This window comes from Podarcis melisellensis (assembly GCF_964234715.1).
Source record: "Podarcis melisellensis genome assembly, chromosome: 10".
Classification (NCBI taxonomy): Eukaryota; Metazoa; Chordata; class Lepidosauria; order Squamata; family Lacertidae; genus Podarcis; species Podarcis melisellensis.
In genome coordinates, this window is record NC_138542.1 from 42400339 (window position 1) to 42416765 (window position 16427).

General features: G+C 43.5%; 1 protein-coding gene across 6 annotated transcripts in view; it reads right to left on the reverse strand.

Moving 5' to 3' along the window:
• ANKS1B (ankyrin repeat and sterile alpha motif domain containing 1B) overlaps positions 1-16427 on the reverse strand; it is a 343850-nt gene that overhangs the window by 267420 nt on the left and 60003 nt on the right. For all 6 annotated transcript variants that reach the window (XM_081927920.1, XM_081927926.1, XM_081927925.1 and 3 more), the window contains one exon: positions 15826-16001. In XM_081927920.1, coding sequence (XP_081784046.1) covers positions 15826-16001 — 176 coding nt within the window. The remainder of the gene's footprint in view (positions 1-15825; positions 16002-16427) is intronic.

The window sequence follows — 16427 nt, forward strand, 5'->3', positions numbered from 1 at the left end:
GGGGGGTACAGTCAGTTCCTTCCTGAAGTTGTCCTTGCCCTACAAAATGGCTCAGATAAATAAATAAAAATCTGATTTTTTTGAAAATATGCTCAACATGTCCATCATTTAATTATCTGGAGTTAAAGGCTGAAGATGTTATCACAAATAAAGAACATTTATTTGCACTGTATCATTTTCCCCCAAGAAACATTACATTCTCTGCATTTAAATTGTGAATAAAAGAGATACAGGATCATATATTTATCACTACTTTATTATCTACTAACTAACTAACTAACTAAAGAAACAAATAAAAAGTTCTAAATCAATATCTTGGCATGCTGAAAGGGCTACATGAGTGGGAAGTTAGTCTACTGAAATAGAGAAAATGATAAAGAGTTTTGAAGAGAACAACAACCAGCTGTTTTTCATTATTTCCTCTGATCGTCCCTTGACAACAGGTTGAACTTTGCAACAGACAACATATGGCAGTTGGCAGGATGGAAACTGACAGGGAGGAAGAGATTTTAAGACAACAGATAATGAGCTATTTTGTCAAAGTATCATATTTTAAATTAGTTTTAAAATATGATAAATATGCTACTGATAAATACTGGTCATTGACCGTATTAAAGATATTTGATTTGCCTTTAAGGTGATTAAGAGGTATATTAAATTATTCATGGTATGAAAAAAGTGGACAGAGAGAAGTTTTTCCCCATCTCTCATAATACTTGAATCAGGACAGACAAAATAAAATACTTCTTTTGCACAATGCACAGTTAAACTGTGGAATTTGCTTTCACGAGATGTTGTGATAGCCACCAACCTAGATGGCTTTAAAAGGGAACTATTAATAAATAGTAGGGATGCAGGTGGCGCTGTGGTCTACACCACTGAGCCTAGGGCTTGCCAATCGGAAGTGCAAGTAGATAAATAGGTACCGCTCCGGCAGGAAGGTAAACGGTGTTTCCGTGCACCACTCTGGTTTCACCAGAAGCGGCTTAGTCATGCTGGCCACATGACCCAGAAAAACTGTCTGCAGACAAACGTCGGCTCCCCCTTGGCCAGTAAAGATGAGAGCCACAACCCCAGAGTCGTTCGCAACTGGACTTAACTGTCAGGGGTCCTTTACCTTTAATAATAATAATAATAATAATAATAATAATAATAATAATAATTCAACTTATACACCGCCCTATACCTGGAAGTCACAGGGCGGTTTACAACAAGATAACTACATAAATTCACAGGGGATAATCAATGTCAACTAGTCATGATAGCTGTATACTTTATCCAGGATCAGCAGAAACATGCCTCTGAATATCAGTTGCTGGTACTCAGTGGAATACCAGCAAATGGGATTCTGTGGGAAAACAGTGAAGACAGCCATTTCCCCCCATCATGTCTGCTTATGAGCTCCCACCAATTTTGGGTTGGAAGATATGATGTGGAAGATACGATGCTGTGCTAGTAGACAGGCCTTTGGTCTGGTCTAGCAAAGCTCTTATGTTGCTACTTAAAAGCTGTTAGACTACCAATTTGCCCCCAAACACAGATACTGAAAACTGTAAAATTACTGATCTCTCACACTAGTCCTAGAGATTATCAGGCAATCTACCAATTTTGCCAAAGTGAAAAACACCTCTTTAATTGGAAGCTCGTTCTTCAGGAAGCAGATCAAAAAACAGGTCCCTGCAAAGGCATATGTGCCTTCAGAAGGTTTACTGGTGTTGGAGCAGGCCTGGTTTGCTACCCTTAGCCTTGCCTCCAGCTCCTGACCCAATGTCTCTGCTATCTGAGCCTCCTCACTAGCATTGCTGCCTGCCAGCTGATCCCTTGGCCCACCATGACCAACATCCCAACATAATTTCTACAGCCCTAACCCTGACAACTCAATTCTGGTCCCATGAACCATTTTTCCAACATAGAATTCATGTTGCTCGTTCTTCTTAGGAAACTGACACGAACAAAAACCTTGTAACACTGGAGCCAATACACATCTCACCATCTAGTATATTTTGACATAGGAGGAGAAGGCTCTAAATATTTCAGCTGCATATATGGGCACAGCTGTTGCCTCCAGGTTGTCAGTGACAGCTTGAATGTACAATCAAAATATGGCAGATGAGCCTTTGGCTCCACTCACAATAGAAGGGGCAGAGAGGAGAAGGAAACCCCTAGCCACTTAAAAAAAAAAGTATTGTAGTAAAGCAGCTACCTTGAGTCATCAGTTTTAATAATGTAATCATTATTAATAAAATAATTTAATACATTTCTGCATTATTTACAGGACTCTATACCATTCTTTGTGTTAAATATACATATTTGTTGGTATGCTGATAAACAAAGAGTATAGTTACACTCCTGCTTGCTCTCTGAAAATAACTGGAACAAATACTAAAAACTAAGTGCTCATCCAGACTTCCTTTTATGCTGTGTTTCCAGGCACAGGTCTGTGCTTTAAACGTCCTTGTCTGAGTGCTCCCCCCCCCCCTGGTGTTTTCCTGTGAAAACACACTATTTACTGCTGAATTGGAGCAATGCACAGAAAAACCAGAAAGATCAAGTTTTTCCTGTTGATTCAATGACATTAAACTGAAGCAAATTTTCTGCTTGATGAATAACATGAATGAAAGAATTGCTTTCCTTTTGTGCACTTTACATCTGTAGCCATATAAATTCATTCAGCACCCCTGGTATTATACAACAGAAGGAACAGAAGTGACCAATTTGTTTTGGCAGCAATGTTAGATTCATTACATTATCCACCTCTATCATATCTCTTCTTAATCTTTCCCTTTCAAAAGTGAATAATCTTTGGCTTTTAAAATCTCTTTTGTCATTTATAAGCTCTACATGGGCTATAATCATTTTCATTGCCCTCAACTGGTCCTTTTCTAATCCACTTGCTTCTCTTACTGGAATAAAGGATATTAATAGTACAATAATACTCATACAGTACAACAGCTACTTTAAAATATTTGCAAGGGCACCTTAAGGTATTGTATTTATGTATATTAACAGTTTGTATATGGATTCTGGATTCAGAAAAGCTAACTAACTACCAGAGAGTTGCTAATCTCCTTTTCCTGAGCAAGGTTCTAGAGTGAGTGGTTGCAGACCAGATCCAGCGCTTTTGGAAGAAACTGATTTTCTGGATCCATTTCAATCGAGGTTTAGGCCCAGTTCTAGCATAGAAACTGCTTTGCTCACCCTGTATGATGACCTCTGTGGAGACAGAGACAAGGGAAACATATCCCTGTTAATTCTTCTTGACCTCTCAATGGCTTTCAATACTGTTGACCATGGTGTCCTTCTGGAGTGACTGTTCGAGCTAGGGGTAGGTGGCACCGCTTTATGTTGGTTCCAGTTCTACTTGGATGGTCATTCCCCAAGGATGTTGCTCTATTTCTCTTGTCTCGTCCCCTTCCAGAACAGAGGGGCAGGGATAGTTCTATTACATTCACAATGGCCTTAATGGAACTCCATTGTTTCTTAATGTCTCTGAACTTTTCTAGACAGCTGGTTTGCCTAGGCCAGGGTTCCCCAAACTTGGGTCTCCAGCTGCTAACAGCTCTGCTCTTCCCTCAGTCAGCCAGACTGGTTTGCATAAGGCAGCCCAGGAATCCCCTTGTAGCTTATATTCTCCCTTCATATCACAAATAACCCAATACCCTAGCATTTAAGCGCTGTGAGACTTGGTGAAGGCTGGGCAGCCTTCCCCAGGCTGCTTGGGTCTGCACTGCACTGGGGCAGCCTTTTGGCAGGCCATGCCAGTCCATGCTGCTTATCCTGATGTTCCCCAGAGGCTGCAGAGGAGGTAAGAGGGAGGGGGTGCGAGTGCATGGGCAAGGAAGGGGCAGCAGCAGGGAGACGGCTAGTGACGGGGTCAGCGGGTGGTGGGGGTGCCCCAAATTACCATCCCAAAATGTTTGGGGGCATGCATGTGGGCAACTGGGATGACAATATGCTGGACTAGATGGACCTTTGGCCTGATCCAGTAGGGCTTGTGCTCTTATCTCCACAGAGGAAATTGGGATATAAATGTGACAAATTTAAAAAGGTTTGTAGAAAACTCACTCTACTTCTAAACTATTGAGACATGCAAATACATATACCACTTTGCTATTAAAGGGAAGAAAAGGAAGCTACAACAGAGTTCCATCTGTTTTTTTAGGGCTTGAGAGAGATTGCAACAGAGGCCATATAATCCATTTCCCTGTAAAATTCTTCCTGTGGCATACTAGTTGTGCTGGTTTGTATCTTTTTAGCCTTCGTTAAACTCATTGTTAAACTCATTTCGTTAAAACTTGACAACATGTAATTTTCTTTCCAACATTTTAGTATATATTTTGTTTAGTATTATCAGAATAGCTGCTTCTTTTAAAAAAATCAAATATTTATTTTAAAAATATTTTGCTGTTAATTCTATAACAATCTAACAAAAAACCACATAATTTTTAAAGGCTTTTATAAAATGGCTGATGCTGTTCTTTATATTATTGAACCAGACTGCCACCTATTGGAAAATACTTTAAAAATAATCTGACTAGCTAAGCATTCTATTGATGCTATATCATTATTTTTGTACATGTTTATTACTTCCAGGTGTTATCAGTCCTTATTGATTTTAGGAATCTGCTTCAGTAAAATATAACTATCCTATACCAGAAAGAGATCAAAGATTGCAGCAACCCCCTTGGGAAAATATTATGAGAAGTTTGAACTGAAAGTACCCAGGTTGATGACATATTATTTATGCCACGTGTTTCAAAATGGTGGCACTTTAGGGGTGGGAATTAGCTAATTACAATCCATAATTACAATCCCACCATGTTAGTTTGGGACAATTTTAAGAATGTTTTTTCTCTCTAAACGTCCTTCTTTTATTGTTTCTTAACAACATTTTTGGATTAGTTGGTGAGATCTCAAACTGGATCACATTTAATGTCTACAATTTCAACCAGTAAATGAGGTTTGTATGATAAGATAGAACTGGCTCCACTTTGGTTGCAAGAAAACCAATTAAGCTCTTTCATAAATATTAAATTTTACAATATTGCTTTGAATTTAGCTCTACTTTGGAGAGAATGATTTATGAGCAAAAAGACAGAACAGGTTTACTAGATTTCTGTGTTAGACAGATGAAAATAAAATTTATAGTTTCAAAATTCGATGTTAAGAGAGCAACTGATCATCCACAGACATGGAAAAAATATTCTCACAAAGGATCAGTATTTTTACCCTGCATTAACCTCAAGAACAAGTATAAAATACTACAGCAATACTACATAATATATCAATAGTATATTAATAGAACTTGGAAGAACTGTAAAGGTAGGCATGGGCTTTATACTTTCCACATCACTAGTTTTATGCACATTTAGTAGAACTATCCCCTAATTAAATATTTCTGAATAAACTACAAGTATTTCAGTATCATGTGACCTTCTGACAGTATTCCTTGATTATGAACGGAAAAGTTCCATACACAAAGGAACAGGTTAGAATCTATTGATTCCTGCTAGGATTTTGGTCGATGGAGGCTCAAGTGGCCTCAGTGGCGTGGAGTGCCTTTCATCAACTTTCCTGGTGGCCCAGCTGCACCCATACCTGGAAGGGAGAGCCTAACATCTGTGTATGCTCTTGTAACCTCTACGTAGGTTACAATATTGCAAGACAGTATATACATAGGGCTACCTCTGAAGACACTTCAGAAACTCTAGTTAGTGCAGAATTCATTGACCAGGTTGCTCACTGAGACAAGATGATTTAATTTGGCCTGACTGCACTGACTGCCAATTACAGTAGTTCCCAGGCCCAATTCAAAGTGCTGGTTTTGACCTATAAAGACTTAAACAGCCCACAATATCTCAAGGACCATCTATTACCATATGAACCAACAAACTATGTGCTTGCTCTGCAATAGGTCTAGAGGGTGGCAACACAAGAATGGCCTTCATTACAGATCTTTAGATGGCAGGCAAATGTTTCTCTATAACCAGACCATTGGTAGATGAACATTCTATGGCCTTTTAAATGTATTTGTGGGAAGGGGGGAGGTTTGTTGGTTTGTTTTTGTTTTATTATGCACTTTGTTCTCAATTTGTATTTTTATGTTGCAAACCACCCTGTGATCTTTGGATGAAGAGTGGTATTAATAGTAGTAGTAGTAGTAGTAGTAGTAGTAGTAGTAGTATAGCATTTACTAGACCTTCTATGTTACAAGAAAAACAGGGGGGGGGGGACCACATCGGACCAATTTTCTAATTAAGATACATTATATGCAAACACAGAGAGGTTTAGTTATGAGATAGTTCTATTGAATTTGATCCACATTTTCACACACTGAATGCATAGTGCTTTACCAAGGCCACAGTACAATAAGCATGTGGGAAACGTCTACTGCATTTTCTCTTTGTTCGTGGAGATCTGGTCACTGATGCTCATGCCCTGGTCACACTTAGATTTTATAACTATCTTTTAATAAAATTGGGAAACTTCAGCTGGTGCAAAATGCAACAGCCAGAGTTGTCTACACTTCCTGGAAGATCTGTACTTTATAACATGCATTGTTTATCATCTCTACTGGCTTCCAGTTTATTTTTACATGAAATTCAAAGTGCTGGTGAGTACCTAATCAACTTGGGACCAAGTTGCCTAAAGGACTGCTTCCAACTACAAAGATCCAGTTTGCAAGTAACACTAAGTCAAACCATGACTTAGCAAGAATGCTCAGGCTCAGAGAGGAGATTTCAGCCACTTAGCTCCTCCTCTAGTCCTGTGATTTGTCTCACTCTAGACAAACCATGAGGTGTAATTTGTTTTTGATTTTCAGCAGACAACCCATGAGCCCATTGCTCAGCTCACATCAGCATGAAGAGAAGCAAAGTGACCACAATGTCCTCTCCAGAAGCCTATATGCTTGTATGTTCTTCCTAAAGCATAGTGTGGCTTAGTGTTATGTTCAAACTGAACCATAAATTTCCGTCTCTGCTCTTCATTTGAGGCCTTCCTCTGAATCACTTTCTAAGGCAGAGTTTTCTAAACTCCTGGGGCTTGAAAGGGGTTTAACCTTTGGCTTGCTTGTAAAACTGAATTACTGTGTCGCAAAATGATGTAGGCCTAAAAAGTGTGTCACCGACATGAAAAATTTGGAAATCTCTGTTCTAAGGTTTGGATGGCTGGGGCACAAGAGAGTGCCCTTTTCAATCACAAGGCACTAATTATGTAACTACATCATAATGATGATGATAATAATAATAGTAATATTAATTAATTAATAATATTTTATAATATTTTATTTATTTATACCTCACCCATCCGGCTGGGTTCAGTTGTTTCCTTTGTTTAGTGTTTTAAAAGAGTAACAAATAATCTCTTATTTTGTCAAGCTTTTAATATGCCTTGCATTTTTAACCTCCTATTGTGTTTTTGTCTCATTTGAAATGCACCTGTTTTATGTTCTCACACTGCTGTCTTTAGAAGTGATTGTATGCTTTTTAGCCTTGTTTTTGTTGCATTGTTTGCATTATTGTTATATTTATTGTAATTCCATGTTTTAATTTAGATGTTCCCTTGTGGGCTGAAAGGTGGGGTAAAGATCTAAAAAAATAATAATTAAAAATTGTAAAATGTTGTAGAATGTGCCAGGAGAAATTAAAATAAATGTGTTTGTCATAGTTGACAATACAGGACATACAGCACTGCAGGTTCCTTGGGGAGCATAGAACACTACAGTAATGGAAAAGAGATGTCTAGCTCTGTTAGAATGCTGCAGTTGACTCATGCAGCAAAAATCGTTGCATTCTTGACTGCTACAATGATGCTGATGCCAGTACCAGAGCCACCCTGCTAGATTTTAGCAGAAGGGAAGAAGAAAGCATAGAATCTGGAGCAAAGGGTAGATACAGATATTTTTACAAGAATAAGGGCAGCCAGAAAGGTAACTGAAACCAATTAAAACATGTTCTTAAAAGAAAACTAACCTTATACCTTCCTTAAGAAGAAGGTATAAAAAATCTACAGTAAATGGTGCTGATACAGTGGGTTACAGACGCTTCAGGTTACAGACTCCACTAACCCAGAAATAGTGCCTCGGGTTAAGAACTTTGCTTGAGGATGAGAACAGAAATCGTGTGGCAGTGGCGCGGTGGCAGCGGGAGGCCCCATTAGCTAAAGTGGTACCTCAGGTTAAGAACAGTTTCAGGTTAAGAACGGACCTCCAGAACGAATTAAGTTCTTAACCCGAAGTACCACTGTACTCGAAATATGTCTTTCCCTTTATAGTGTATGGAAGTGGGAAGTCTGGGAAAATCCAATCTTGATCAAAACTTGATTAAAAATATATCAAAGGCGAGTAAGATGTTCTAAAAATATACATCTCTATTTTGTGTGCTTTTTATTAAAAAAAGGAGGAGTAAACAGGTTGGATCCAATTCAGAGTAGACCCACTAAAATTAATGGACACAACTAACTTGGTTCTGTTAATTTTTACGGGTCTTCTCTGAGTAGAATACACTTGGATACAACCGTGTGTGTGTATTGCTGGTTTGTGTGTTTGTGTGAATTTTGAAGCTCTGTCTAGGTGCTTCCTTTTGTCATTTCATCTACCCTGGGTTTTGAAAAGAACAAATATGTAGATCCATGTCCAAACAGTACAATACCTGTGAAGTACCCATGAAGTCCCTGATCTTCTGCTCTTAACTCCATGTGGCGTTTGCCTCCTAGGATGGGTCATAAGGAAAGGGTTAAAATGGGTGTGATGTGATTGGCCAGTGAGAATGCAAGGGGGGAATAAAAGTTAGAGTGGGAGGTTTTGAAAGTCAGTAGAGTTGAGTTGAGGTTTGAGAGTTGAAGAAGGTAGAGGGAGGTTTAGGTGTGGGTTGTTAAGAGTTGTATTGTGAGAGAGTGAGAGGAATTGTTAGGTGGAGTCAGATAGATAGTTGGAAAAATCAGTTTGGAGTTGTTAGGAATTAAGAATAAGAAACTGACAAGAGAAAAATTAACTGAAACTATAAGCTTGTTCCTGCATTTAAAAATAAACTTGATTATTTGTTTATGTTAACAACTGACTGGACTCCGTGTGTCCCCGTGAGATACGGGATGGTGGCAGCGGAAAAAGCAATTGCAGTGGCGGCACAGGGTCAATAGACCGTCAAACGTCCGAGGGCCCTGTGTGTGATCACCACACTCCAGGAATCAAGAATGAGATCCCAGAAAATGAACTAGATAACACTATTCCCCTCAACTGCAATACAGTGGTACCTCGGGTTAAGAACTTAATTTGTTCTGGAGGTCCATTCTTAACCTGAAACTGTTCTTATCCTGAAGTACCACTTTAGCTAATGGAGCCTCCCGCAGCCGCCGCGCGATTTTTGTTCTCATCCTGAAGCAAAGTTTTTAATCCAAGGTACTACTTCTGGCTTACCAGAGTCTGTAACCTGAAGCGTCTGTAACCTGAGGTACCACTGTAGTTTTCCCCATGGTGGCAACTGTATTGTGGAACTTTCCTGCGGATCTCTGCTTTTAGGAAAATTATTTTTTTAAATCTTCGTTTTTCAACAGGCATTGGACAATAAGCAGAATTTAAAATGACTTGCTACTTGACAATTTTCTATGCTGTTGCTATGTTAACTGCTGCTGTTTTAGATTTACTAGTGTTTTTATTAATTCATAGTTCATATGTTTTATTGTGGTTTTAATTGGTGTCATTGCTATTTAGGTAATGTTTATAGGTTTTATTGTAAGTTGCCCAAAGTCTTTAAGGAGCCATGCACTATGTCAGGGAACTGACATCTAAAGCGCCGGAGGCGCAAAGGCTCACTGAGGGTGAGAGAGCAGTAGCAGCGGAAGAGGGAACCAGTAGAGGGCGAGCAAGAACTCCAAGGGAAAGTGAGTCGGAGGGATGGCTCAGAGACGCTTCAAGCGAAACCAGTGGGGAGGTCTCAGGACCTCCTATAGGGACACCCACACCTCGACGGAAACTGTCACGCCGAGAGGCCAGACGACGTGTTTCCGTTAAGGAGCTTTTATGTTGGAAACGTTTCCGAAAGCAGCCACTTTCGGATTCTACTAGTGATTGACGCAGCCATGCTGGAGGGGCTCCGTCACAGGCAGAGGTTTGAAAGCCTGATCAAACTCTGAGGGACTTGCATTTTACGCACAAGCAGCTCATCGTCCCATCACAGCAATCCGAAAGTCTCCGAAAGCCAGCTTGTGCAGGGAGAAGCATCATGAGCAATCCAGCCGGAACCGGGGAAGCAGGAGCAGCTGGAGGAGGTCCAAGCCTGGAAGAAAGGTACAGGGCGTTGGAGATCCAGTTGGCGCTGCAAACGGCGAGGCTTGAGGAGAGGAGGGCTCAGGATGCAGAAAAGGGAAAGGAGAAAACCACCCCGCTCGCCAGAAAGGTGCCAGGATTGGTGCAGAAATTCGGGGGGGATCCCAGGAACTATCATGCCTTTAGAACAGAGATGCAATACGCTCTAAACTTGCAGTTTGATGACTTCCCCGATGAGGAATCGCGAGTGGCGTATGTGATTGGCCATCTCGAATCCGGGGCGAAAGATTGGGTTAGACCCCTGATGGCAGCGAATAATGAGATCTTAAAGGACACGAGGAAGTTTTTTCGTGCCATGGACCTGATGTTTTCCAGCGATATTGAGCAGGGGGTGGTGCGAAGGCAGTTAATGGCTTGCCAGCAAGGAAGCAGATCTGTCCGTGAGTACTGGACTGAATTTACCATGTTGATTCACAAATTGGGGTGGGACCTATCGGCGGAGCCCATCCAAATGCTTTTCGAAGAGGGGCTTTCTTCAACCGTCAAAGATGAGCTTTCCCGGGGCCCCAGGGCGGAGTCTATGGACCAGTTAACCAAATCTGCGCTGGCCATAGGAGCGCGCCAGGAGGCGAGGGCTATGGAAAAGCGGGAAGGGAAAGGAGACCGTTGGAGGGAGTTCCGCATTCCAGACATTCCAGAGCCACCTTTCCCGCCGGCAGAGCCGATGGAAGTTGGAACAGCGCGGGCGCGCGCAGTTTCAAATCCCAGTGAAGGGCGGAAAAAGGAGGGAAAGAGCGCCAAGAGATGTTATCTCTGCCAACAGCCAGGGCACTTTGCCAGAGTTTGCCCACAAAGAAAGGAATGGCAAGGGATGGCAGGAGCTGTTGGGGGAAAGGAAGAGGAAGGCAAGGAGCAAGTAAAAGCCAACGCCTGGCTGCCACCGTTGGGGCACAGCAGCCAGGCCAAAGAGCAATGAAAGTGCCCATGCCAGAACCCCCCAGACCCGCTTTAGTGATAGAGGTGTTACTAGAACTGCCAAACGGACACCCACTAAAGGTCAAGGCGCTTTTGGATTCAGGCAGCTCCTGTAATTTCATGAGTAAGGAGTTTGCAGCTGAGCACCAGATACAGACTATCCCTTTAAGTAACCCCTTGCAGGTGACTACGATTGACGGCAGAGAGCTGTTGGGGGGAGAAGTTAGCCAACAGACTGTCCCGATGATAATGAGAGTGGCAAGGCACACCGAACAGATAGCGTTTAATGTGGCCATCCTGGGAGGAGCGCCCATCATTTTGGGGATGAGCTGGCTGGCGCTACACGATCCGCTAGTGGGCTGGCATCAGAGGGTGGTCTCCTTTGGGTCAGCGCATTGCCTAGAACACTGCAAGGAGGGGAAGGTTTCGGGAGGAGACAGAGTCACCCTAGCGGGGATGGAAGTGATGGACAAAGGGAAGGTGCCCCCGCAATACGCAGATCTGAGCAACGTATTCAGCGAAAGGGAAGCAGACAAACTGCCACCGCATAGACCCTTTGACTGTCAAATCAACCTACTCCCAGGGGCCCAACTCCCAGTAGGCAAGCTGTACGCCATGTCAGACAGGGAGATGCAGGAGCTGAGGGAGTTCATTGACAAAAACTTGAAGCGAGGTTTCATCAGAGAGTCCCGAGCGGTGGGGGGCAGCCCAGTGTTCTTTGTGGACAAAAAGAACACAGACAAACCGAGACTGGTGTGTGACTTCAGGGCCCTCAATGCAGTGTCGGAGCCCCTGGCTTTCCCTATGCCCCGAATTGATGACATTTTGACCAGAGTAAGGAAGGGAAAGATTTTTACAAAACTGGACCTGCGGGGGGCGTACAATCTGATACGCATAAGGAAGGGAGATGAATGGAAGACCACCATGTTTACCCCGTTGGGAGCCTTTGAATACCTCGTTATGCCCTTCGGTCTACAAGGGGGCTCCGCGTGTTTTCAAGCTTTTATAAACCACGTTCTGGGACCTTTGCTCTACAAGAATTGTGTGGCCTTTTTAGACGACGTGTTGGTGTATTCGGAAAATGAGGAACAGCATGTGAGGGACGTTCGAGAAGTGTTGGGCAGGCTGCAAGCCAACCAGCTGTGGGTGAAACTGGAGAAGTGCCAGTTTCATACCAAGGAGGTGGAATTCCTGGGGTACCGCTTGTCAGACAAGGGATTGGCCATGGATCCAGGCAAGGTCCAAGCGGTACTGGAATGGAAGACACCGAAGACCAAGAAGGACGTGCAAAGATTCTTGGGATTTGGGAACTTTTATCGGAAGTTCATCAAGAACTTTGCCCACTTGACGGCGCCCATCACCGACTGTCTCAGCAGCAAGAAGAAATTTGTTTGGACGGCAGAGGCGGATCGAGCCTTTGAAGAACTGAAAAGGGCTTTCGCCTCGGAAGAACAACTTCTGCATGTGGATTTACGAAAACCCATGAGAGTGGAAACAGATGCATCCGACCGGGCGGTAGGGGCGGTCCTTCTTCAACCGGGGAGGAGTGCGTCGGAGTGGAGACCGTGTGCCTTCTTCTCGCGGAAGCTGAATAAGTCCGAGAGGAATTACACGGTGTATGACAGGGAACTACTTGCCATTCACGAAGCATTCCGGAGGTGGAGACATTTATTAATTGGGGCACAACACAAGGTGCAAGTGTGCACCGACCACAAAAATTTAGAGTATTGGAGAACAGCTCGAGTGCTCAACCAACGACAAGTGAGATGGGCACAGGAATTCTCCAAATTTAACTTTGAGATTTGTTATGTGCCAGGCCCAGAAAACGTCAGGGCGGACGCGCTCTCACGCAAACCAGAATATTGGGAAGGGGAGGGGGTGATCGAAGAGAGACATGTCATCCCGGAGGACCGCTGGGTGTGTGGGGCGGCGATGGTGGGGCAACGAGAACTGGTGGAGGAAACGGAAAATGATGAATATGCCCAGGATAAGCTCAGAGGTCTCAGGGGGGAGGGCGAGAGCCCCGGAGGTTTTGAGGAAAGAAATGGGGCATTGTATTACAAAGGGGCACTGTATATACCCGAAGGTGAATTGAGGGGGAGAGTACTCAAGCAGTTGCATGATAGCCCCACGGCGGGACATTTTGGGCAACACAAGACCATGTGGTTGGTTACCAGGGAATTTTGGTGGCCTAAGGTGAGGGAAGATGTAAGGGAGTATGTAAGAGGGTGTGACCAATGTCAGCGAGCCAAAGGGGAAAGAAGGGCGCCGGCAGGGTTATTAGAACCTTTACCCACACCAGAACGGCCTTGGGAAGCGATATCAATAGATTTTATGACGGATCTGCCAAGGTCCAAGGGGAAAACAGCCATCATGGTAGTAGTAGACCTGTTAACTAAGATGTGCCACTTTGTAGCATGCTCACATGCAGTCACAGCGGAAGAAACGGCGAAGTTGTTTGTGGAACATATCTTTAGGTTGCACGGGGCTCCCTCGAGGGTGATCTCAGATCGAGGCAAACAATTTACTTCCAGGTTCTGGAGGAAGCTCATGAGCTTGTTACACGTGGAAGTCAATTTTTCAACTGCCCGGCACCCTGAAACCAACGGGCAGGCGGAAAGGGCAAATGGCATTCTTCAACAATATCTTAGGTGTTATGTCAATGACAGAGAGAACGATTGGGTCGAAAAGTTGGCGTTGGCAGAATTTGCCTACAATAATGCGGAGAATGTGTCCACAGGGATGAGTCCCTTTTTGGCTAATTACGGGTGTCACCCCAGGGCATTTCCAGGGGAAGGAGGGGAGAGATGGAGCGTCCCAGCGGCTGAACATTTTGTAGAAGAGATGGAAGCCATCCATCAGCAGCTCCAGCTCAACTTAGAAAGGGCTAAGGCACAATATAAGAAGCAGGCAGACAAGAACAGAAGGGAAGGTGAAACCATAAGGGTGGGGGATCAAGTGTGGTTGTCAACCCAAGGGTTGCCGTTCAAAGGGGGTTGTAAGAAACTGAGGCCCAGAAGATTGGGACCCTTTGAGGTGATTCAGCAGGTCAACCCGGTAGCTTTCAAACTCCGATTACCCAATCACATGAAATTGCACCCAGTGTTCCACAGGTCGTTACTGTCACCATACAGGGGAGGAGGTGAAGGGGAGCACGTCAGGGGACCAGCCTTGGAAGAGAGGGAACGCCGCAACCATGTAGCGGAAATCCTCGATTCCAGGTGGAAGGGAAATCAGGTGGAGTATTTAGTGGCGTGGGAAGGGGAACCGGAGTCAGAAAACACCTGGGTAAGTGCGCAGGAAGTCAATGACGAGGTTTTAACAGAAACGTTCCATCAAAGGTTCCCGAGGAAACCTCAGCCGATAGCAAGGTTTAGGAGGGAGTATTTCGGCACCACCGATGAGGAAGAGGAAATGGAAGGGTTCGCGGAGACGGAGTTGGAAGAGGGAGTGGACTCTGATGACGAAGAGTACCTAGAGAGTAGGAACAGCAACAAGTGGAAGGAAGTGTTCGCGACGTCGGAAGATGAGGGAGGTTCTTTCAAGGGTTTTACCTCCTCACCGCCAGTAGGAGAGGAGACGGGAGGGGGTGAAGGGGGCCCTGGAGGGGAGGTGGATGTCAGGGAACTGACATCTAAAGCGCCGGAGGCGCAAAGGCTCACTGAGGGTGAGAGAGCAGTAGCAGCGGAAGAGGGAACCAGTAGAGGGCGAGCAAGAACTCCAAGGGAAAGTGAGTCGGAGGGATGGCTCAGAGACGCTTCAAGCGAAACCAGTGGGGAGGTCTCAGGACCTCCTATAGGGACACCCACACCTCGACGGAAACTGTCACGCCGAGAGGCCAGACGACGTGTTTCCGTTAAGGAGCTTTTATGTTGGAAACGTTTCCGAAAGCAGCCACTTTCGGATTCTACTAGTGATTGACGCAGCCATGCTGGAGGGGCTCCGTCACAGGCAGAGGTTTGAAAGCCTGATCAAACTCTGAGGGACTTGCATTTTACGCACAAGCAGCTCATCGTCCCATCACACACTAGGACACATTTTTAAAAATGAAATATAATATAAAATATTACCTATTAGCTAACTTTAACTCTACTTGCCTTCACCCACATCCATACCCACATACCCCTTTAATATATATTAGCTCCAATCCAGAAAACTGTACAAAGCAGTGAGCAAGCCCCTGTTTCCACAGATGTGTTCACCACTGCTAGAGCTCTTTTCTTCTCCTGAAATGGAAAAGGGCAGGATCATCTCTGAAGCACAAAGTCTTGGAAAGCACTGAGGAATGTCAAGAAAGGCAAGAGGCACTTGGCACCTAACAGATTGGCTAGCCCAGGCATAGGCAAACTCGGCCCTCCAGATGTTTTGGAATACAACTCCCATCATCCCTAGCTAACAGGACCAGTGGTCAGGGATGATGGGAATTGTAGTCTCAAAGCATCTGTAGGGCCGAGTTTATTTACTTTAGTATACAATTTTTGATTATGCCAAGTGTGGTGGGATTTGAAGTGTGTGCATATATATGTGTGTGTAAACTAGACAATTTATTAATAGCCAGATACTAAGCCATATTCTGTCTTACTTACTATATTGGATTTGGATTGGCTTTCATTCATCACTGGTTCTTCTTCTGATACTTTGCTACCATTGTCCAGATAGTGGTCAGATACAGTATGACAAAGCTCTTCCAAAGAATAATCCTTTTCTTGGCACAGTTTGATTTCATCCAGTAGTTTTGACAACTCCCCAGTCACAGCTTCACCTTTACAGAAAGCAAAACAACCTGTCAGTGTAGTAAGCCAAGCAAAACAAGTCTAAATATAATATAAAATATGTTGTGTTAAGCATGGTCTAACCTTAGAAATAGATTAAGAGTTGGCAACTTGATGGCCTCTCTCTGTAAACATGTAAACTGCTCAGAAGTTAATTCTTATTTAAATACTCTGCTTGGGCATTCTTCTAGAAGTCAGGACTTTAGCAAAAGACCATGAAAATTTGTTCTCTGTCCTGATTTAAACATAGGACTCGCTTTCCCTCATTCAGACAGGATTGGCTGTGTTATTTTCACTTTTGGAAAACTTCACATGTTCAGAAGCACCATACTTTTTATTGATTTTCACTGGGTTTCAGAAATGGGTTTTTGAGCTGTGGATGAGCTCTGCTTCCCACACTTTCACCCCATAGCCAG